Source organism: Ovis aries, chromosome 14 (assembly GCF_016772045.2).
Source record: "Ovis aries strain OAR_USU_Benz2616 breed Rambouillet chromosome 14, ARS-UI_Ramb_v3.0, whole genome shotgun sequence".
Lineage (NCBI taxonomy): Eukaryota > Metazoa > Chordata > Mammalia > Artiodactyla > Bovidae > Ovis > Ovis aries.
Window position 1 is genome coordinate 64,880,327 of NC_056067.1, and position 24,579 is coordinate 64,904,905.

At 51.8% G+C, this 24,579-nt stretch overlaps 1 protein-coding gene across 5 annotated transcripts in view; it reads left to right on the forward strand.

Moving 5' to 3' along the window:
• The window catches only part of LOC132657795 (uncharacterized), a 169,103-nt gene that overhangs the window by 27,168 nt on the left and 117,356 nt on the right, over positions 1–24,579 (forward strand). For 3 of the 5 annotated variants that reach the window (XM_060399182.1, XM_060399184.1, XM_060399183.1), the window contains exons 2-4: positions 14,504–14,647; positions 15,591–15,809; positions 16,789–16,887. In XM_060399182.1, the coding sequence (XP_060255165.1) occupies positions 14,504–14,647; positions 15,591–15,809; positions 16,789–16,887 (462 nt within the window). Of the gene's footprint in view, positions 1–14,503; positions 15,810–16,788; positions 16,888–24,579 lie in introns of all 5 variants that reach the window. The other 2 variants (XR_009596461.1, XR_009596462.1) reach the window with 1 other exon arrangement.

Consider the following 24,579-nt stretch of genomic DNA (forward strand, 5'->3'; position numbering starts at 1 on the left):
GAGGCTCGATCTCAAGATAAGCTATGTATTGCCATGGCCTAGTCAGTGGACTCTTTGTAAATATTACTGAGATCACACTTTGAGGGGAAGAAAACCATGTTCAATGGAAGATGGCTCGTCGCACCAGTTCGTGATGAAAGCTCAAAGTCCTTCCTAAAATCAGCAGTTTTTTCCCTAGCTTAATTGTTTTAGGTTTCGTTGAGAAATGACTGACATACATCACTGTCTAAGGGGCACAGCGTGATGGCTTGCTTTACGTCTGTTGTGAAATGATTATCACAGGAGGTCAGCTGACAGCTGCCTTCTTACAGGGATATGAGAAAGGGAAAAGGAGAAAAGAGTAAAGGGGAAACATTCACCTTATGTTTAGAATTCTTAGGATTTCTCTCTTAAGAACGTTCCTACCTATCATACAATACTGTCAGCTATGGGTGTCCCCGGTGGCTCAGCCAGTAAAAATTCTGCCTGCAATGCAGGAGACCCCGGCTCGACTCCTGGGTCAGGAAGATCCCCTGGAGGAGGGCATGGCAGCCCGCTCCAGTAGTCAGCTTGCCTATTACGTCCCTTCCGCATACTGTTGTTCCGTCGCCAAGTCGTGTCTGACTCTGCGACCCTCTGGACTGCAGCACACCAGCCCCTCTGTGTTCCACTGCTCCCTGGAGCTTGCTCTGCTTCCTGTCCATTGAATCATGTCCCTTCCACATGGCTGTGGCTGGAGGTCCGTCCCTTTTGACCCCCTGCTTCTAACTGCTCCTCCTCCTCACTCTGCTGGTGGTAGTCACAAGTCTGTTTCTTCCTGGGTCAGTCTTGGTAAATTGTGTGTTTCTGAGAACCCTCCCATCCCTTCTAGGTTGAGCGGTTTGTTGGCGTACAGTTGTCCACGCAGCCTCTTGCGGTCCTCCGGGTGTCTGTGGTGTTAGTTACCATAATCTTGTCTCCTGTAAACTCAGCGTGAGTTTATGGAGACGAAGCTCTTGCTGGCCTCCTGGCCCACTTTTTGGTGGCCCAGAAACTGGCTTGTGTCTGCTCTCCTGGCCCTGTTGCCTTCTGCTTTTAATTTCCTGTTTGGAAGAGCTCTGGGTTCTTGTAATGAGGGGAAAAAAAAACCCCAACATCTTTTGCAGTTGTTTTCATGACTTCTATCTTTTTGGCTGTGATAGCTCTGTTTCTTTTCATTATGACTTTTGTCTAACAGTGTTTTCAGTTGTCTTCGAATTCGGAAGGCCCTGCCAGACTTTCTTTCTTTCAGATTGAAACTTGGCTTCCACGGGCATGTTTCAGTCTCTGGCATATTTGGATTCTGATGTGATTGATAATTCTGAAAAAAAAAAAAAAAATGTAAATCTGATCTGAAACTAAATCATACCCAAGGGCAGTTGAAATGCTTTTTCAAATTGCTGTCATGCTGTACAGGATGGTGCTGAAAAACGGTGCGATCAGATCACTGTTTCACTAGCGTAATTGATGGACGGACCGATGAAGGAGGGCTTCCCTGTGGCTCAGACAGTAAAGAATCTGCCTGCAGTGAGGGAGACCCTGGTTTGATCCCTGGGCTGAGAAGATTCCCCTGGAGAAGGGAATGGCAACTCACTCCAGTATTCTGGCCTGGAGAATCCCATGGGTGGAGGAGCCTGGTGGGCTACACTGCACGGGGTCTCAAAGACATGCCCCTCGGACATGACTGAGGGGCTAACACTCTGACTTTCTCTTTCTGATGAACGAACACATACAAGAACTAGGTCCCTGAAGCACTTCCTTCCTCAGTCGTCTCTGTGTCGGAGGAAACTGTATGTGCCACTCTGACTGGAACCGCCAGACCTCGTCGGCCCCACACGCGTCAGACATTTGTCTGCACATCCTCACAAACGGTCTTACTTTCTGTCTGTCCATCAAGTCTGACCCGAGCAAAGCAGAGATTCTGCTAAAAATCTACGCCACAGTTTACCAAAACGGTATCATCACAGACACTGCCCTGCGGAGGGGTAAACGGCTGGCAGGGAGTGACTGGCGTGGAGCCAGGCACCGGTGGCAATCGAATCTTCGCTTTCAGGCTTCACGTTTCTCATGTTTAGAAGAGGTTTCCATGAACTGGCTTCCAATCTGTGCCTCTCAAACCTTATTTCTTCTCACATTTCTGGTGCCCTGAACCAGGTGACAGGTTCATAGCAGGAGGGCTGAAGCTGAAGCTGGAGCTCCAATACTTGGCCCGCCTAATGCGAGGAGCTGACTCATTGGAAAAGACCCTGTTGCTGGCAAAGACTGAAGGCAGGAGGAGAAGGGGACGACAGAGGGTGAGATGGTTGGGTGGCATCACTGACTGGATGGACGTGAATTTGGGCAGACAGTCAAGGACAGGGAAGCCTGCCGTGCTCCAGTCCACGGGGTGGCAGAGAGCCAGACATGACAGAGAGACTGAGCAGTCAGCAGTCGTGTGTCATGGCAGCCTCGGAAACCAAGGCAGGGTGACCCCTCCTTACTCATCCAGCTAATGAGCGGGGCAGGGGGTCCGATGGTCAGACGTGCCGGGGGCAGGTTTACCCCGCGCGCCGTTGAAATTCTTCTCATGGTGACGTGGGGGTTCCCTCGGGTTGCTGTACAAAGTGCTACAGACCAGGCCTCGTAAGCATCAGAAGCATTTTATCTCCTGGCTCCAGAGGCTGCGAGGTCAGGATGGGGGTGTCGGCAGGGCGGGCTCCCTCTGAAGCCGTGTGGAAAGGTGGCCGCGGGCTCTCCCCTCCCGCTGACCGGCAGCTCTCATCTCCGGGTCTGCGCCTGTGGCCCTCTCTGTACCTGTCTATCTGCAGATATCCGCTGCAGGCTCCTCGGGGCTTTTGCCCTCTGCGGGGCAAGGGTTCTGTGTATGTGCTGAGTCACCTCAGACTCTTCGTGACCCCATGGACTGTAGCCCACCAGGCTCCTCTGTCCATGGGATTTCTCAGGCAAGAATACTGGACAGGGTTGCCATTTCCTTCTCCAGGGGATCTTCCCAGCCCAGAGACTGAACCCACGTCTCCTGTGGCTACCTACATTGGCAGGCGGGTTCTTTACCACTGGTGCCACTTGGGAAGCCCTCTGCCGTCCCCATCTGTCCCCAAATCTCTTCTTAAAAGCACTCCAGTCGTACTGGACTGGGGTCCACCCTATGGCCTCATTTTAACTGGATTACCTCTGCAAACACCCCCCTCTCCAAATAGGGTCACATTTGGAGGTCCTGCAGGTGAATAACTAGATTGGCATATGGTCCCAGTGGCAAAGAATCCACTTGCCCAAGCAGGAGACACAGGGGACTCGGGTTCCATCCCTGGGTGGGGAAGAGCCCCTGGAGAAGGCAGCCCACCCCAGAGTTCCGGCCTGGAGAATCCCATGGACAGAGGAGCCTGGCGGGCTGCAGCCCATGGGGTCTCAAAGAGTCGGACGCACCTGAGCACACACACACACACGTATTTCCTGATTTTTCCCCTTGTAGGTTATAAGATACTGCAGAGAGTTCTCTGTGCGACGCAGTAGGCCCTTGTTGTTTACATGCTTTTATTTGTTTTAACTTCCGGCTGCACGCAGTCTTCCTTGCAGCTCGCAGGCTTTCTGTTGCACACGTGGGTGTCTCTAGGTGTGACCTGCGGGCTCAGTAGTTGTGGCACGTGGGCTTGGCTGCCCTGTGGCCTGTGGGGACTCAGTTCCCCACCAAAGATGGAACCCATGCCCCCTACATTGGAAGGCAGATTCTCGGCCACCGGACCACTGAGGAAGACCCCCTGTTTATATATATATCTATATATAAATTAATATATATAGTGATGTGAGTATGCTATTCCCTATCTCCTAATTTTGTTATACTTTAAAAAAATATATAGACACATATTTAATGTATTCAGATTTCTCTTTTTGCCCTTGGCTGGGCAGGGGTCTCCCTGCTTTGCTGAAGGGGCTCCGCAGTGGCAGACGGCACCCTGCTGGCAGGGGCCCCGTCTGAGCGGGTTGATTCTCAGGGCCTGATTCTCAGGGCCGGCAGTGGCTGATGGTGCTGACAGCTGTGCCCACCCCAGGATAGTTTGATGGTCGCTTGTACAGCGACGGAACCTCCCTGCTGCCTCATTTTCAAATGTAGGTTTTATCACTCTTCATGTATGGGAAAGCAGATGGATCCCTCCTGTCTTCTCCAAAAGGCAGGCAGGAGAGACTAGCAGTTGTGAGGGTTGTTTTCTGTGGTTCAGTCACTCAGTCACGTCTGACTCTTTGGGACCCAGTGGACTGTAGCACAGCAGGCTCCCCTGTCCTTCACTATCTCCCAGAGTTTGCTCAAGCTCATGTCCACTGAGTCAGTGATGCCATGCAGTCATCTTATCCCCTGCCCTCCTCCTCCTGCCCTCAGTCTTTCCCAGCATCAGGGTCCTTTCCAGTGAGTCAGCTCTTCGTATCAGGCGGCCGAAGTACTGGCGCTTCAGAGGGTTTACCATGTGCTAATCATTCTGCGTGTCTAAGTTACTCCAGTTGAGCCTCAGCGTCACCCTAACAGCCGAGGTGCTCGAGAAGAGAGGTGTAACACGTGAGTCACCAACCCAGAGCCAGCGTCTAGTGGGCGCACAATCGATCTGAACCGTATGGCCAGAAGCAGCCCCAGACAGAGCAGTATGCATTCTTTTCAAGCACACATGGGCGGCCTCGAGGACTGGCCGCCTCCCAGGGCATGAGACAAGCCTCAGCAAGTGTAAGAGGGTAGACGTTGCGTCTCAAGCATCTTTTGTGGCCACAGTGCCATGAAACAGATCGACAACGGAAAAACAAATGAGAAAAAAAATGCGGGAAAGTGGCATTGGCGTGTACGCACTGCTGTGTGTGAGGCAGACAGCTGGCGGGGAGCTGCGGTGCCACACAGGGAGCTCAGCCTGGTGCTCTGTGGTGGCCGAGAGGGGCGGATGGGGCGCGGCGAGGAGCTCCAGAGGGAGGGGGCGTCTGTGTCATGGTGATGCGCGTCGCGGCCCGGCAGAAACCAACGCCATGTAGTGAAGCAATTATCCTCCAGTTAAAAAATTTTAAAAATGGTTACATGGCAGCTGAACAACATTCCACAAAAAATAACCAACGATGAAATCAGAGAGCAGATTTTAAAAAAGATGGATCCTATGGACACTCAGAGCTTCCCAGGTGGCTCAGCGGTAAAGAGGCACAGGAGATGTGGCTTGATCCCTGGGTCGGGAGGATCGCCTGGAGGAGGAGATGGCAGCCCACGCCAGTGTTCTTGCCTGGAGACTCCCCTGGACAGAGGAGCCTGCTGGGCTACAGTCCGGGGGGTCGCAGAGAGTCGGCCCCAGCTGGGGGCCACAGAAACCAGAGAGCAAGCGCGGCCGCTCCACGATTTCCCACTTATTCACGGACGCCAGAGCAGGCGCCCTGAGTTCAGGGCCCTGCCGGCCGGCACCCTCTGCTCCAGCCTCAGGGCCTACGCGGCACAGTGTGCTGTGCCCTCCGCGGGCGGCTCCTCCGCTCACCTGCCCCAGCTCTGGGCCCCTGGGGAGGGCCTCCAGACCTCCTTGTCGAAGCCGTGCCCCCGTGTTTCACCGTCTGCACCAGGACCCTGAGCTAGTCCTCATCTTAGGACTCCTCACCCCACCGTCACGTCACGTGCGTGCCCGCAGCCCACTTCCTGGGCTAGAATAGGAGGCTTTTCCCCCCAGGCTTTTCCTGCTGCTTTCAGAGAGTCCCTGGTCTCTGGCAAGTGAGAGCTTGAGTTAGAAAGAGTGAGCGAAAGGACTCTGTCTGAGGGAGGTGGCGTCTCCCATGGCCGAGACTCCTAGCCCTAGGTGTGGCAGTCAGGAAGGACCCAGCCCGACATCACCACGAGGACTAACGCAAGGGTGTGTGAACGGTGAAGCAAACAGTGTTGGTTACCCCTGGGGCTCGCTAGGGGGCTGTGTGCTGAGACCCCGGAGAAACCGGTTTTGTCACCTTCTGCAGAGACCCTGCCTGCTGCTGCTGCTGTTTTTTCACGCTGTGTCCCAGGCACAGAGGCGGTGCCTGAGACGTGCCTGGGGGGCGGGGAGGTGCCCACTGGACCCTTCCCCTGGCCGGGCTGCATTGGTTTAGCTGCTCTGCTCTGTTCATCCCTCCAGAGCTTTCTCGCTGCAGCTGTTGCCATGGAAACTGGAGCCAGGGCCGTGGCAGAGGCACGGGGCTGTGGAGATGGAGAAAGACCTGCAGAATCTGGAATTTTTCAGCCTCTAAAGGTGAACACACGTGGCTTCAAAGGTGTCTCAGCACACCGTAAGCGTGGGGCATCAAATATGGTAGCCACTGGCCACCCTCAGCTCACGGAGAGCTTGAAATATATCTGGTCTCAAATATATGATATTCGTTATATGTGGACTGTAAAATAATATGCTACAGGTGAATTTATTTACAAAACAGAAATAGAGTCACAGGTGTAGAAAACAAACTTCCGGGTTCCAGGGGACAAGGGTGGGGAAGGATAAATCGGGACTGTGGGACTGACAGGCACACACCGCTAGGTGTAAAACAGGTCGCTGATGGGGACCTGCTGGGGAACACAGGGGCGGCTACTCAGCACCCCACAGTGACCCGAGTGGGAGAGGAGTCTAAGAAAGAGTGGCTGTATGCGCGCACATAGCTGATTCACTTTGATGTACACCTACAACCAAGGCAGTGTCGGAATCAACTCCAATCCAAGGAAAGGTTTTGAAAAAAGAGGATTTGGTTCAATTTGAGATGGACTCTCATTGCAAAACACTCAGTAGATTTCAAAAAGTTAGTGCAAAATATTTTTAATTCCTTGTTCAATATTTTGTGTTCTTAATTTGACATCTCTTTTTTTTTTTGGTATGAAAGCAGTCCCTAGAAGGCGCAGAGTTTCCTGTGTGGCTCGAATTTGTGGCTGTTGTATCTCTGTTGCACAGAGCCCTTCAAGAGTACATGCAAGTGAATGAACGAAGGAGAGATAACTGGTCAGAACTGGAATCGCCGTGTCCTCTGTTCTGTCCCGCTTTCTTTCTCAAGCAATTTATCGCTTCAGTAGGTAATTAAATATCTTAGCTGAAGAGTTGAGAGATAACAGTTTTCAGTAGTGAATTAGAGTGGGAGTTAATTACAATTTTCCAACCCCGGCATTAAAATGCCATTTATAATGTTTAAGGAAGGAGGCTCCTGCTCCTGACGGTGAGTCGCTGTACTGCCACGGCAGTCGACACCTCGTGGGTTCTCTCCTCGCTCCCGCTTCTGCAGCCTCACGGTCACTTACAGCGTCAGCGTGGCCGCTGTGTAGACAGGCAGACCTTCCCGATTTTCAGGTTGAGCAGATTCCCAGAAGCAGGGGTGCCGAGCCCAAGGGCTCGTCTGGACACCTGACGCTTTGAGGCTTGTTGCTGAAATGCTCCCGTCAGGCCGCAATCGCCTATGTCTGTACCTGGTCCCACTGGCTGCTCTGAAAGGGCCCATTTACCCTCCCTACTCCTGCCGACACCTCTGTCAGAGCAATGGTGTTTCACTTGGGTTTTGGCCTCTAAGTCTCCTTTCCGCCCCACTTTTTACGTCTTCCAGCTTTACTGAGATATAGCAGGTATGGGTGGAGCATAGTGATTTGACTAATGCATGATTAAATGATGATCATAATAAGTGTAGTGAGCATCCATCATCTAATATAAATGCAAAATTAATGCAAAAATATATATTTTTCCCTTGTGATTAGAACTCTCAGTATTTACTCTCTTAGCGATTTCATATACAGCCTGCTGTTGTTCAGTTGCTAAGTCGTGTCTGACTCTTTGCAGCCCCAGGAACATCAGCACAGCAGGCTTCCCCTGTCCTCACTATCTCCTGGACTTTGCTCAAATTCTTGACTATTTAAGCATGCCATCCAACCATCTCATCCTCTGTCGTCCCCTTCTCCTTTTGCCTTCAACGTTTCCCTGCATCAGGGTCTTTTCCAGTGAGTCGGCTCTTCATATCAGGTGGCAAAGTATTGGAGATTCAGTTTCAGCATCAGTCCTTCCAGCGAATCTTCAGAGTTGATCTCCCTTAGGATGGACTGGTTGGACCTCCTTGCAGTCCAAGGGGCTCCCAGGCGTCTTCTCCAGCACCACAGTCCGAAAGCGTCACTTGTTTGGCCCTCGGCCTTCTTTATGGCCCCGCCGTCTTGCTAGCGTATTGAGGTGCAGGCTCCCTCTTGCTGCTCCTTCCCGTATGGGGAGTTAGGGTCCTTGACCTTACAGAACTGTATTTCTGGTGCTTTGCTCAAGTCCCCCAGTCACTTTATGGGGGCCTCAGTCATACATCGGTCACTGAAGGAGTAGTCGCCTCATAAAGCAGGCAGAATACAAGTAACGCGTCGTAACACTATCAGGGTCATGAGCAAGTGTGTGTTAAGGGCTTCCATTAGCTGCAGCTCAGTTTCTCTCCAGGTCATCGGGCCAGTCAGTTCTGTACCAGTCTTTAAGCGGAAAAGATTTATTGTTCTTGCCCGTAAAACTGAGGGCCAAACAATGGATACTTTCCATCTGTGGTGCTAGAGAAGTCTTGAGAGTCGCTTGGACAGCAAGGAGATCAAACCTAATGGAAATCAACCCTGAATATTCACTGGAAGAACTGATGCTGAAGCTGAAGCTCCAATACTTTGGCCACCTGGTATGAAGAGCCGACCCACTGGAAAAGACCCTGATGCTGGGAAAGACTGAGGGCAGGAGTAGGGGATGGCAGAGGGTGAGATGATTGGATGGCATCACTGACTCAATGGACGTGAGTTTGAGCAAACTCTGGGAGATGGTGAAGGACAGAGGAGCCTGGCGTGCTGTGGTCCATGGGGTCACAAAGAGTTGGACATGCCTGAGTGGCTGAACAACAATATATTTCCCCAGAGATGTCTGCACATACACGGCAAGCGCAGACTCATCTTGACCCCTTCCAGGACTGAGGAAGGAATGTTATCTTCTGAGGAGCCGCACGGCTGGCTCCAGAAGGAAGAAGGTTGATCTTGATGGTGGAGCAGGTATTTCTGCCTTTGGGGAGAGGAGGTCAGCACAAAGTGCCAAGGCCCAACACGTCAGTGGGGAGGGAGGAGGCCAAAGGGCAGAGGACAGGCTCTCTGTCTGGATCCCTCTCGTCTCGCCCTCCTTAAAGTGTGAGTGCCCATTTCACCAGTCATCAAAGCTTCCTTGTGACGGGGACGTTCATGCTCTTGCCTTAGTGTTCATGGATGGGATCAGGTGAAGCACTCTCTCTCTGCTTATTGATGTTTGGATTGCCTGGGGTTTTTTTCCAGTTCGCTGAAGTTGCTCAGTCGTGTCCGGCTGTTTGCAACCCCGTAGACTGCAGCACGCCAGGCCTCCCTGTCCATCACCAACACATGGAGTTCACTCAGACTCACACCCATCAAGTTGGTGATGCCATCCAGCCATCTCATCCTCGGTCGTCCCCTTCTCCTCCTGCCCTCAATCTTTCCTAGCATCAGGGTCTTTTCAAATGAATCAGCTCTTCACATCAGGTGGCCAAAGTATTGGAGTTTCAGCTTCAACATCAGTCAGGACTGATCTCCTTTAGAATGGACTGGTTGGATCTCCTTGCAGTCCAAGGGACTCTCAAGAGTCTTCTCCAACACCACAGTTCACAAGCATCAATTCTTCGGCGCTCAGCTTTCTTTATAGTCCAACTCTCACATCCATACATGACTACAGGAAAAACCATAGCCTTGACTAGACGGACCTTAGTCAGCAAAGTAATGTCTCTGCTTTTGAATATGCTATCTAGGTTGGTCATAACTTTTCTTCCAAGGAGTAAGTGTCTTTTAATTTCATGGCTGCAGTCATCATCTGCAGTGATTTTGGAGCCCCCAAAATAAAAGTCTGACACTGTTTTCCACTGTTTCTCCATCTATTTCCCATGAAGTGATGGGACCGGATGCCATGATCTTCGTTTTCTGAATGTTGAGCTTTAGGCCAACTTTTTCACTCTCCTCTTTCACTTTCATCAAGAGGGTTTTTAGTTCCTCTTCACTTTCTGCCATAATGGTGGTGTCATCTGCACATCTGAGGTTATTGTTATTTCTTCCGGGAATCTTGATTCCAGCTTGTGCTTTTTTTCAGATTTTTTTATTCATTTTTGAAGGGATAGACTACCCGCTCCAGTATTCTTGGGCTTCCCTTGTGGCTCAGCTGGTAAAGAATCTGCCTGCAGTGCTGAACCCTGGGTTGGGAAGATCCCCTGGAAAAGGGAGCAGCTGCTGACTCCAGTGTTCTGGCCTGGAGAATCCCAGGGACTGTATGGTCCATGGGGTCGCGAAGAGTCAGACACGACTGAGTGACTTTCCCCCACTTCCCGTCCCTGTCTGCCTGTGCTGAGTCTCTGTTGCTGCGCCTGGGCTCTTCCCAGCAGTGGCCTCTCCTGTTGCAGAGCGCAGGCTCCCAGGCTCAGCAGCCACCGTGAGGGGCGTCTTCCTGGCTCAGGGGTTGAATCTGTGTCCCCTGCGTTAGCAGGCGGATTCTTAACCGCTACACCTCCAGGGAAGCCCTGGATTGTCTTCAACAAAGCGTTTCTCCCCCGGCCCCGCGATCAGAAACATATTCTCCTGTGGTCTCTGTGTGGGTGTGTTTGGCCGCACCTTCCCCAGTCGGGGATGGGACCCGCGCTCCTGCAGTTGAGGTGCAGAGCCTTGACCACTGGGCCACGGGGAAGTCCCTCTCCTGCGCTGTATTGAGTTGGGCTGAGAAAAGAGCTTTCCCCCTGTTCAGTCCCTGTTCCTCCTTCCTACACCCGGAAGCTCGAGTCCTCACCAGGGCTCCCAGATCTCAGTGTTACAGAAGGCACTGGCCACATCTGCACTCAGTTGGGAGTTGCCGTTGTTTAGTCCCTCAGTCGTGTCCGACTCTTTGCAACCCCATGGACTGTAGCCCACTAGGTCCTCTGACCATGGGATTCCCCAGGCAGGAGTACTGGAGGGGGTTGCCTTTCCCTTCTCCAGGGGAACCCACGTCTCCTGCGTTGGCAGGCACATTCTTTACCGTCCGAGCCACCAGGGAACCCCCTCAGTCAGGAGACAGACGTCTGATTGGTGACTGGCTGTCCTGGAAAGGAAGGCGCGTGGATGTCGCTTCCTGGCCCAGTCATCGTTATTTTAGTTCAGGGATGCACCGTGGCTCATCAGCTCAGCCAAGCAACACATACTCTGCCTCCCTCGCAGGAAGCAATTGAACTTCTTGGAAATGACTCAACGTTGACCTCTGTTCCGAAGACATGAGTGTTCAAATCATGAAAATATTTCACGCCAGCCATCTCCCTTCCAGACCCCACTCTTTCACGTTCTTCTTCCTCAGCTGTCCTCTTAGCTTTCTGGAGCGAAATCCCGGCCTCCTCTTTTTCTTCCTGATGGAATGGGGGCCTGCTTGGGTCCAGGGGGCAACAAAACTGCTTGTGTGCACACAGGGCAGGTTTTTATACACAAAAGCCATCTGGTTCCGGATATGCTTGGTTAAACCGAATCACACAATGCAAGGCCATCGTGGCTGGGTCAGCGAGAAGAATTTCACTTCTGTTCCTTTGTGTTCACACACGGATCAGCGTATGCACATATGTTCAAAGGAAGCGTCTGCCTCGTTTCTAAAGGCAGCCGGTGAGACTCAAACCCTCATGCAAATGAATCTCGGCCGCGGGAAGCCCTGCCGTCCTCTCAGCCCCGCCTGGGTAGAATTTCTGGAGGAGCGCCCACCAACCGCTGGCAATGCTTCCAGAGCAAAGGGAATCCACCGAAGTGAACTAAGCTGAGATACAGTGCTGCTTTCCTCAGGGACCTGTTATATCTCCGGGTGGGAAAGGGGCGTTAAATAGTTCTATCTATGTACGTGTGTGTGTGTGTCTCTCCAAAAATTGATCACAGAGAATGAATATATTCAGGGCTCTGGATGTCAGTGAGCACATTTTCCTCCATAATCAGACCGTCCAGTGAAAAATGTCGGTTATATCTAGGTGCAGTTTTCTCCAGTATTTTTCTCTATGCACATCTCCACATGGAGTTTTACAGAAAATTTGATGTTTGTTGATTCAGTCACTAACCAACATGTCCGGCTCTTTGGGACTCCATGGCTGCACCTTGCCAGGCTCCTCTGTCTTTCACTATCTCCTCCTCAAATTTCATGTCCATTGAGTCAGTGATGGTGACTGCAGCCATGAAATTAAAAGACGCTTGCTCCTGGGAAGAAAAGCTGTGACCAACCCAGACGGCATATTCAAAAGCAGAGACATTACTTTAGCAACAAAGGTCCGTCTAGTCAAAGCTATGGTTTTTCCAGTAGTCATGTATGGATGTGAGAGTTGGACCATTAAAAAGAGCTGAGAGCCAAAGAATTGATGCTTCTGAACTGTGGTGTTGAAGACTCTTGTGAGACCCTTGGACTGCAAGGAGATCCAACCAGTCCATTCTGAAGGAGATCAGTCCTGAAGATTCATTGGAAGGACTGATGCTAAAGCTGAAACTCCAATACTTTGGCCACCTGACTCGAAAAGCTGACTCATTGGAAAAGACCCTGATGCTGGGAAAGATTGAGGGCAGGAGGAGAAGGGGACGACAGAGGATGAGATGGTTGGATGGCATCACCGACTCAGTGGACACGAGTTTGAGCAAGCTCTGGGAGATGGTGAAGGACAGGGGAGCCAGGCATTCTGCAGTCCATGGGGTCACAGTGCGCTGGACGTGACTCAGCTACTAAACAACAACAACTTATGATATATCAGTACCGCACCAGGAATGCACCACAGTGCAGCCCAAGGACCTTAGCTGACAATGACTCGTCACTGTTCAGTGACTGAAACAAACGTCCTGCCCTTGGGTGGGGGGAGGGGACGTCAGGAGTGGGCTCTTGTGTACCTGGGGCCAGGGGTGTGGGAACTCTTCATGCTTCTGCTCAACTTTTCTGTGAACCTGAGCTGCTATAAAAAATGAAGTGTACTAGAAAAAAAAAAAAACAACAAAAAACCAACTGGGTATGTTTGTGTGTGGCACAGCTTTCTAACCCAGCTTTGCCCTTGTGCATATCCCCTCAAGGCTGTGAGTGTGAGTGTCTGCCCCAGGTCTGACTCACAGCTACTCCTCAGTGACCTGTCTTCTTTCAGACTCTTTCTATCATCTGCTACTCTAAAGTTTAGAGTGTTTAGAGCGACACACACTAAGTAACACTCTCAAAGTGTGCTCCCGAGGCCAGCCAAGGACTTGTTAGAAATGCACGTCCTTTGACCTTATCCCAGACCTATTGGTTCAGAAATTATGGGGGTGGGAGCCACCACTGTGAGCACAGACTGGCCCTTCTAGGGGTTCTCATGACCCTCGGGTTTGAGAAACGCTGGCCCAGACATAGCCTCTCTTTACCGGGTTCCTCGTGTGAACCATACAACTTTGACAATGGTGTTACAACCTCTATTTCTCAACTCTCCCAAGGATGCTGTTTGCCTAAAACCATTCTAGGCGCAGAGGAGAGAAGCCCATCATTGACCTCATCCCGCGATTAGACGATCAGAGGCTTGTGTTGATGTGTTGCGGAACCCAACGCAGTATTGTAGAGCAATTATCCTTCCATTGAATAAATAAATTTTTTAAAGAAAGAAAGAAAATCAGAGACGTGAAGAAAGTGAAGGGTAGCTTCCTGCAAAAAGAGATCAGGGACTTTTCCCTGGTGGTCCAGTGGTTAAGATTCCCCGCTCCCTCTCTAGGAGGCCTGGGTTCAAAGCCTGGTCAGAGAAGCAGATCTCGTGTGTCACTGCTGAGAGTTCACATGCCCCAGCTAAGACCCCGGACAGCCAGATACATAAACGAACGATGCCTTTGAAAAACTTTATTTTAAAAAAATTCTGTAAAGCAATTATCCTTCAATAAAAAATAAAAAAAAATTTTTTTTAAAGAAAAAGAGATCAGATTTGTGGTTACCTGAGGTGGGGAGTGGAGAGGGACGATTGGATGAAGGGGCTCAAAAAGTACAAACAAACTTCTGATCGTGAGATCAATGAGTGAGTGAAGTCGCTCAGTCGTGTCCGACTCTTAGCGGCCCGTGGACTGCAGCCCACCAGGCTCCTCTGTCCATGGGGTCCTCCAGGCAAGAAGACTGGAGTGGGTGGCCATTTCCTTCTCCAGGGGATCTTCCCGACCCAGGGATCGGACCCCGGTCTCCCACATTGCAGGCGGACGCTTTACCCTCTGAGCCACCAGGGAAGCGCTTCAATGAGTACTAGGGGTGTGAGGTACAGCGTGATCAGTATCGCTAACGCTGCTGCGTGGTCCATGTGAATGGTAACAGGAGTGAATCCTGGGAACTCCCTGACGACCTGGTGGCTGCGATGCTGGGCCTTCACTGCCAAGGACATGGGTTCAATCCCTGGTCGGGGAACTAAGATCCCACAGGCCAGGCGGCATGACCAAACAGATAAATAGACAGAATTCGCTTTAAAAAAGAAACGTAAATCCTAAGTGTTCTCATCACAAGAAAAAAACGTGGTTTTTTCCCTTTTTTCTATTCTGCAGCTAATGAGACGATGGAAATTCTGTGATAATCACTTCATGATGTCTGTGAGTCAAACCGTGACACTGTATGCCTTACACCTACATGCTGGATGTCAGAGATATCTCCGTGAAACTGGAAGAAAAAAAATAAGAGTCCTCCGTGGCGTAAGTGGGGACACGGCCTAGAGAGAAGACTCCTTTCGTTGTCCACAAAGACGTGGGTTTTGACATCTGTGGAGGTGGAATTCTGTCCAGTCACACGTATGGTGTGGAACACAGGGGAATTCAAGAGCGAGGTCTGGGCTGGGATGGAGACGTGGGGGCTGAGCAGAGCCGGGGAGAGGATGATATGGTGTGGGGAGAGGAGAGAGAGGGGGAATAAAATAAACATTCATTAAAATGTTTTAAATGAAAAAAAAAAAAACTTATTAGTAATCACCTCCTTTAACACGTGAATTTTGGGGGATGCAACTCCATCTATAACGGAAGGTCTGGGGTGGGGGCCTGAGATCCTGTGCTTCTGCAGAGGCCCCCAGGGGATGCCCGTGCTGGGTCTGTGGACCACAGCAAGCAGTGAGGCTCATAGAGGTGAGCTAGGCGGGATCGCTCAGTCACTCAGTCGAGTCCGACTCCTGGCGACCCTGTGGACAGTGCCCACCAGGCTCCTCTGTCCATGGGATTTCCCAAGCAAGAACACTGGAGTGGGTTGCTATTTCCTCCTCCAGGGAGAAGTTACTTTCTCTCCAAATGTTTTGTGACCCCATGGGCTGTAGCTCAACAGATTCTTCTGTCCATGGAGTTCTTCAGGCAAGAATGCTAGAGTGGGTTGCCATTCCCTTCTCCAGGGGGATCTTCCTGACCCAGGGATCGAACTCAGGTCTCTCGTGTTGCAGGCAGAATCTTTACCGTTGAGCCATGGGGTTAGGCCGGTCACTCTGGAAACATCAGCTGTGGCCCATTTGAAGCATCCCGTGGGAGCAGGTTAGGAATGCAGGTTTGTAGGCCCACCCAGATTTAATGGCGTGGAGACTCCAGAGCATTCATGCACGGTTCAGCCACGTGTCTCATCCCCACCGTTCACTTCCCGCCTTAACCTCAGCGACGTCAGATTCCCCAGGTCACCGTAGTCTCCGCGTGGATGGCGCCTGCAGCCCTTGAGAAGCTGGAAACGGGGATGCGGAGGCCTGATGGAGACCTGGTTTCCTGTGAAGTCGGTTCCGAGCATGGGATGGTGGCACGCGCTCCAGTGGGGGTGCAGTGGGCTGCGGCCCCTCCCAGAAGGCCTCGGCTCTCCCCGCTGGGGTGTTTCACGGTCTGCCCGCGGCAGGTGAGGGGCTCAGGCTCAGGCTGTCGCTGTGGGAACAGCTCCCGGGTCGGGGGGGGCGGCTGAGGAAGAAGCTTCCGGGACTGGAGTTTTCCAAGCCCCACAGAAACGAATACCTGCAGGTTCAAGCAACATATGGGCACACTGTGGGGCATCATCTACACGTTTCTGAAGAACAAGCCGCCCAGCCCATCCCCCACGATGGCCTGTCCTTTCTGTCTACATGTCACAGAGAATTCTCCCTACGGGGAAGACAAGCACTGGAGTCTCGGGAACGGCTTGCTTAGTTCTCCCTGACATTACAGCTCACTCGTGGGTGACGGAGAAACGGGGAGGGGGAAGGAAGGGTGGCCCGCTCAGATGACGGTGCCTGCTCAGGCCCTCCAGGCGTGTCCGACTCTCTGCGACCCCAGGGACTGTAGCCCCCAGGCTGCTCTGTCCGTGGGATTCTCCAGGCAGGAACACTGGGGTGGATTGCCATTTCCTCCTCCGGGGGATCTTCCCAGCCCAGGGATCGAACCCCGTCTCTTACGTCTGCTGCTTTGGCAAGCGGGTTCTTTATCACTGCGGCCCCTGGAAAGCCCCGGATGACGGGAGAGCAGTGAAGAAAGTTAAACCAAGCCGAGACGTAACAGTGGCCGCCTGCGGGCGTCACGCCCGTGGGGTCCTGGGGGGGACCTCTGTGACCTCTCCTCAGCCCACAGCTTGCTGCCTTTGGCTGGCATCCTACTCCTGAGACTTGTCCCCATCGTGTAGGGTGGCATTGGCTGTGTGTGGTAATCGCCATGTGACGACATCATCATTCATTCGTCGCCTCCCCTCGTGGTGGGCACTGGAGTGAATGAACAGAGGTTGCAGGCAGCAGTCTGGGGCTGCGGTCTCCATGTGCCGGAGAATTTCTCCAGCTCAGACAGGCACAGAGGGAAACATTGTGTTTAGATGGTGCTGGATTTCGCTCTGAGGCTGTGTTTTCTCTTGGCAGCTCCATATGCAAGGACCTGCCTTGTGTTCATCCTTCAAAACGTCCCCAGCATCTGGTGCAAAGTGTCACAGAGCCTTGGTTTGCCCGTCTCCGATATGGGTGAGTACATGAATGGATGGGTTTTTTTCCTCAAAATTGGCATTGAGGTGTCTGCTCACATATTTATCCTGCCTTTTCATTGAACGTATTATGACATCTGATGTTCCTCAAGAGACAAGATCTTTTAGGCAGAAAGAGTTCATTTCACGCAGTGATCACGTGCATGAGTGTATACATTTGTCGCCAACTTCTTGCCATCCCAAAGAGCTCTGTAGATTTCTGGATACTGTGAATGTTCATAGACTTTAGATTCCCAGAAATGGACGTGCTAGGTCAAAGCACACACACTTGTGTGTTTATAAATGCATTTTCAATTGAAGGATAATAGCTTTGCAGTGTTGTGTTGGTCTGTGCCATGCGTCAACATGAGTCAGCCATAGGTTTGCACACGTAACCTCCCTCCCGCCTCCCACCCCATCCCGCCCCTCCGGGCCGCCCCAGAGCGCAGGGTTGGAGCTCCGTGTGTCGCGCAGCAGGTGTCCACTGGCTGTCTAATTTAACACAGGGTAGTGGCGGTGTCTCAGGGCTGCTCTGAGCGCATCCCACCAGCTGCTTCCCCGCCTGCTGTGTCCACAGGCTGCTCTCTACGTCCGTATCTCCACTGCTGCCCTGCAGATAGGTCCACCGGTCCCATCCCTCTGGACTCCATATATAGCGCGAATATGTGATGTTTGTCTTTCTCTCTCGTTCTGACTTGCTTGACTCTGTAGAACAGGCTCTAGGCTCGTCCGCCTCGTCAGAACCGAGTCAGAAGCTTGCGTCTCCGTGGCTGAGTAATGCTCCTTTGTGCGTGTGCACCACGGCTTCTTTACCCGCTCGTCTTGCCATTGGACATCTAGGCTGCTCCCATGTCCTAGCTGCCATAAATACAAGGCGCACACACGTTTTAGGCTGTGGTACCTATGACCGCATACGTGCTCGACCACCAGCATTTGAGAATGTCCATTTCCCTGGAACCTTTCTGACCTTTTTCCTCCACTTGGCCCCTTGGACAGGTCACCTTCCCCGAGCCGCTCTGCGCCGGGCGTCTGTTTCGGTATCAGAACTATGATGCTGGGTCTGTGCTGTGTTTACCGCACGTGTGCACATCCTCCTGTAAATGGTCGATCCCCGTCCTTCGCCCGCCTCTCCACTTGCGGTGTTCAGCTCTCTCTGTGACGTGACTCTCCGCGCACTGATGAAATAAAGCCCTGCGCTGTTGCCCCTTTTTCTACATAGTTGCCTTGGGTTGGCCATTTCCGTCTTAGGTCCCGTGAAAGCTCCCCTCGTACGTGCGTTTTCCCATCCTTGTGGCGCCAGCTTCACAGGTTTGTTACTTATTTTGTGCTCATTGACTGTTTGCCATGTTTAGTAAACCCGCCTTCATCCTGTTGCTTCGAAACTGTTCTCTTCAGTTTTCTGGCCGTGACCTTGAATCGAAAGCCAGGAGTCCTGTCCTCCGCTCCAAACACTGCTTTCCCTGCTCAGACAGTGCTTTTGGGCCGGACTGCTCAGGAGACCAGCCACTGGGCACTTGTGGCTGCTGAGCATTCCAGACATGGCTGGGCTGGCTTGAGGTGGGCCACATGGTGGGCTCCGCTTGGTGTGAATGTGCGTGTTCAGTCGTGTCTGACTCTGTAGCACCCCATAGGCTGCAGCACACCAGGCTCCTCTGTCCGTGGAATTCTCCAGACAAGAATCCTGGAGTGGGCTGCCACTGCCTTCTCCACTTAGTATGAGTGAAAGGATGTAAGATATCTGTCAACAGCTTTTACATCAACAACGTGCTGAAAGAGGAGAATTTCTGATGTACTGGGCGGCACGCAATGTATTAGTGAAATCAGTCCCACCGCATGTTTTGTAATTGTAGGTGAATCAGGTTTTATTTATGTGGATTGGGAGAAACAGGTCTGACTTTAGCTCAGTGTTGCTTTTCAATTACTCACTCGTCTCTGACTCTCCGTGGCCTCAGGGACCACAGCGCACCAGGCTTCCCTGTCCCTCACCATCTCCCAGAGTTTGCTCAAACTCGTGTCCGTTGAGTCAGTGATGCCATCCAGCCATCTCTTCCGCTGTCGTCCTCTTCTCGTGCCCTGAAACCTTTCCCAGCATCAGGTGCTTTTCCAATGACTCTTCTCTTCAGCTCAGGTGGCCAAAGTATTGGAGCTTCAGCTTCTGCATCAGTCCTTCCAGAACCCAAAATAATAAAGTCTGGCTTGTGATAAAAGGCCTCCGCATGCTGTGCTCCGCAGAGAGAGGATCTTGCTGAAGCTGTCAGATAGGAATTGGAAAGGCAGATTTAGACCATGTTTTATATCAGCTGAGACCTCTTTCATATTTCTGAAGGCTGTGCCAGACGTTGAGCTAAGTCCTTAGTCCTTTTTAACAGTTAGTTTTTATTGAGCTCTAGTTGCTTTGCAGTGTGGGGCGAGTCTCTGCTGCGCCGCAGGGCGCATCAGCCGCACGTGTGCAGGCGTCCCCTCCTTTTCGGGCCTGCTTCCCGTTGGGGTCTCCACGCTGCACTGAGTAGCGCTCCCTGAGCTCTGCAGTCGGTTCTCATTTACACGCAGTGTCAGGAGGGGGCACGCGTCCCTCCAGCCTCCCAGCTCGCCCCACGCCCGCCTGCCCACCTTGGTGTCTGTGCATTTGCTCTCTGCGTCTGGGACTCTTACTTCTGCCCTACAGAGGAGGTCGTCTGTGCCACTTTCCTCGACGCCGCGATGCTTGTTTGCCCTCGGTCTGACCTCCTCCACCCTGTGTGACAGCTGCTCCGTCCATCCGTGTCTCTTCCGATGGCAGCGTCACGCTCCCTTTTATGACTGAGGGACCCCACCTCTTTTAAGACAGGAAATAGGAAATAACGGCGGTGCACCGCCTCGGCTAGTAGAACACTCAGGTTCGAGGTGGCGCCCGCCGCGACCTGGCAGCATCGTCTAGGGCCCTCACGCCCGCATCAGCCCCATGTGTGAGACGGCAGAGGAGATGCCGGTGTGCACGGCAGACTTTTGGACTCTGTGGGAGACGGCGAGGGCGGGATGTTTTCAGAGAACGGCACTGAAAGATGTGTATTACCGAATGTGAAATAGGTGAGCAGCGCAAGTCCGACGCGTGAAGCAGGGAACTCAGAGCGGGTGCTCTGGGACATCTGAGAGGGATGGGGTGGGCAGGGAGCGGGTGGGGGGGGCCGTTGAGGATGGGGGGCAGATGTGTACCCACAGCCGATGCATGTTGACGTGTGGCAAAAACTGCCACAATATTGTAATTAGCCTCCCATTAAAATAAATAAAATACATTAAAAAAAAAAAAAAAGACAGTATCTGTAGCCACAGGAAGGATCTGGGCCCAACTGAAACAAATCGAAGAGGTTCAGATGGCAGAAGCCGTTCTGACTGGAGACTCTCAGTCCACCAGAAGTTGTCTGAATGTCAACATCAGGCCCCGTTGCCAGATAAAACCCCAGTTCAACGACCCACCACGGAATTTTTCCCCTGATTAACGAGCTGGATGCTGGGCTGGAATCCGAGCAATATACACATTGCCATCCAACCCAGGGAGGGGCCGACTTTCTCAGAAAGAACACAGCCCAGTCAGTGTTCTGGAAACCTCTTTCCAGACCACAAAAAGACCAAATGCCAGCCATCTGTTTGGTGGAGTGCGTCCCTGATTTTTACCCTTCACTGACTTCTTTCCCCCCACTCTCTTCATTTTGTGGGGGAGAGTGTCCTGCCCTCTCGGGTCCCACTTCCCATCTCGAGGGTCTCTTGGGGGTCCCAGTGTGCAGATAGCAGCTGCGTGTGGATATCTCACCTTGTGGCGCCTAATGCCAGCCTACGCCCAGCTGAAGGGAACGCTGTCGTGCGTTCAGAGCAAAGCTGGACACGTGGGAATTCACCTGTGTTTGTTTCCATAACAGCTTTGCTGAGATGTCCTTCACAGACTCTATAGTTCATCCAGAATACTCACAGAGCCATATAGGCACCACCACAGTGAACGTTACTGTGTTTAATTGCTTTTAATTTGTTGACCTGGCTGAGCAGGGGCTTAGCTGCGGCACGTGGGACCTTTGGTTGCTGCATTGGGATCTCGTTACCCAACCAGGGATCAAACCGGGCCTCCCGCACTGCGAGCTCGGAGTCGTAGCCACGTGGCCACCAGAGAAGTCCCATCGCAGTGAATTTTAGGACGTTCCCTCCAGAAAGAAGTCCTGGGCTCCTTCGTGGCCACTGTCCCTTTCTTTCAGCTCCCCTGGGCGCTGGGCAGCCACCTAGCTAGCCTCTGACCCACCTTCTGTCTCTGTAGATGTCCTGTCCTTCAGCTGCCCTGGGCCCTGGGCAGCACGCTGACCCACCTTCTGTCTCTGTAGATGTCCTGTCCTGAGTCACATACAGCCTTGGGTGGTCAGCTTCTTTTACTTACTTATCTTAATTTTTCAAGTTCGTGTATGTTGTGACATGTTATTACATGTAACGTGGGATTTTCCAGGCGGGAACACTGCGGTGGGTTGCCATTTCTTTCTCCAGGGGATCTTTCCGACCCAGGGATCAAACCTGCGTCTCCCACACTGCCGGTGGACTCTTCTCCACTGAGCCCCCAGGGAAGCCCCTATTCTAATATGTCTCAGCACTGAGTTTCTCTTTAGGGATAAATGTGTTTCACTGTGTGGATAGGCCATGCTTTACTTATCTGCTCATGAGTTGATGGGTATTTCAGCTTTTTCACTTTTTTGGCTATTACGGACAATGCTGCTGTGAACATTTAAGTACAAGTTTTTGTAAAAAGTTAGGTTTCATTTCTCTAGGAGTGGAAAACCTGGATCAAACAGGAATCCCACCCATAACCTTTCAAGGGGCTGCCTCTGTCATCCAAAACGCCTGCATTATCTTACATGCCCACCAGCATTTTACCAGGGTTCCAGTTTCTCCACATCCTTACCAGTACCTGTTTAAAGCCGTCTTTTTTTTTTGCCACAAACCACAGCTTGCAGGACCTTAGTTCCCCCAGGGGTGGGACCTGTGCCCCTGCCGTGGGAGCACGGTTTCCTAACCCCCGGACCACCAAGGAGCTCCCTCAGTCAGTGCAGTCGCTCAGTCGTGTCCCACTCTCTGTGACCCCATGAACCACAGCACACCAGGCCTCCCTGTCCATCACCAACTCCTGGAGTCCACCCAAACCCATGTCCATTGAGTCGATGATGCCATCCAACCATCTCCTCCTCTGTCGCCTCCTCCACCTCCTCCAATCTTTCCCAGCATCAGGGTCTTTTCAAGGGAGTCAGCTCTTCGCATCAGGTGGCTAAAGTCTTGGAGCTTCAGCTTCAGCATCAGTCCTTCCAGTGAATATTCAGGATTGATGTCCTTTAGGATGGACTGGTTGGATCTCCTTGCAGTCCAAGGGACTCTCAAGAGTCTTCTCCAGCACCACAGTTCAAAAGCATTCTTCTGCGCTCAACTTTCTTTATGGTCCAACTCTCACATCCATACATGACTACTGGAAAAACCATGGCTTAGGGGGTTCCTTCGGAGAAGGCAATGGCAACCCACTCCAATACTCTTGCCTGGAAAATCCTATGGACAGAGGAGCCTGGTAGGCTGCAGTCCATGGGGTCGCTAAGAGTCGGATACAACTGAGTGTCTTCACTTTCACTTTTCACTTTCATGCATTGGAGAAGGAAATGGCAACCCAGTCCAGTGTTCTTGCCTGGAGAATCCCAGGGACGGGGGAGCCTGATGGGCTGCCTTCTATGGGGTTGCACAGAGTCAGACACGACTGAAGCGACTTGGCAGCAGCAGGGAGTTCCTTTTTTTTTTTGAATGTTGAATTTTTTTTTTTTAGTTTTTTATTTTTTAAATTTTAAAATCTTTAATTCTTACATGCATTCCCAAACATGAACCCCCCTCCCAGGGAGTTCCTTAAATCTGTCTTTTTGATTATAGCCTCCCCGGTAGGTATGAGGCAGGTATCTCACTGTGGTTTTGATTCGAATTTCCTTGATGGCTAATGATAGCAAACATCTTTTCATGAGCTAATTGGCCATTTGTCCATCTTCTTGGCCAAACGTCCATTGAGAACCTTTGTTCACTGACCCCCTTACAGGCATCCAGTTTTGGAGCAGCTGGTCTACCCGTGACAGGTTAAAATTTGAATTTTTGTGTACAGTGTAATCAGAAAAAGCAGAAAGGTTACAAGAGCGATTTAGACAGTAACCAGAGAGATCGTTGAGAGACAACCTTGGCTGGATCTGCTGATGGATAAGCTTTGTTGAACAGGATGAGATCAATTCTGAACTTTGTGGAGGTTCAAGTGCCCAAACGCCCCCAACTCAGAAAGGCTCCTGGTTAAAGCTACAAGGTTGAAAGATAATCTGGCTTCAGGGAAGGAGGGGCAGGAGGAAAAGAAGGGGACAGAGAGATACCAGGGGAGCTGGCTGGAAATAAAGGATAGAGTTAATTCTTCTCATGGACTTTTATGAATTTATTTATAAATGGTATTCACATAAAAATGTTACATGCAAAGTAAAAGTTAGGAAACGTCCAGTGTGTGTGTGTGTGTGTGTGTGTGCTTAGTCAGGTTCAACTCTTTTCGAACTGGACTGTAGCCCACCAGGCTCCTCTCTCCACTGGGTTCTCCAGGCAAGAATGCAGGAGTGGGTTGCCATTTCCTTATCCAAGGGATCTTCCCAACCCAGAGATCGAACCCGCATCTCTTGCACCTCCTGCACTGGCTGACCACGTTTGAGACCACGGGTCTAAAATACCACTGTGGAGGGAGGCCAGGGTGAAGGCAGAGTTTTAAGAGAGGATGGGAGGATTGGGGAGTTACTCAGGGCACGTGGAATGGCTGAAGGTATTACTACATTGTAGGGGGGACGTGTGGCTGGATCTGATGTACCAGTGGACTTGGTCTCTCATTTCTCATGATGCCCATTGTGAACGTCTCTAGGTGGGAATGTCAGGCCTCTTCTGGTTTGGAGTTTATCTGCAACTCCAAAGGGGCTTCTGGGCTGTGGGGTCACTGGGCTGGGAACTGTGGAGAAACGAGCTGGTATGTGTAACCAGGGGAGAGGAGGAGATGGTAGCAGGGAGGAAGAACCAACCCAGGAGCCACACCAGGTCCTGGAAACCCCGCCTGGAGACACACTTCTGGGCCTGTAGCCTCCTTGGAGAGTCTGGGATCTGCCCAAGGTCCTCTCAGCAACTCCCTTTGCTGTGGAAGCTGGACACAGCTCTTCCTGTTGAGAAGGGAATTCTTACTCAGACAAGAGGCAGTGGCTCCCACGTGCCCACAGCCTACTCCTCCCTAAAGAACTCACCGAGAACGTATTTTAAGGTAGGAGAAAACCAGGCCGTGAGCACTGAAGGCTTGGGTCCCCTCCCCATCTGTTTTATGAGCTCAGATCTGCTCAGATCAGCACATCACACGCCAGCCATTCACGGAAGCCAAGGCTGCAGAGACGACACTTGTGAGCACTCTGGAGGCAGCTGTCTGTGGGCTCAAGGGTCCAGCCTCGCATACAGCAGGCGGCTAATCAGTGTTTGCAGAGGGGGTTTCTCCCTGCCCCACCCCCGTGACACCCCCAGCATTCTGTTCACTGAGAACCATCTTCTCATCACGAAGCAAATATTTGTGAGGCTGAAATTTTAAGAAACCCTTCAGGTCTTTGAGGTATAAACTATATATGCTGCAGTCTGTCCTTGTTTATGCACAGCTAGCTGT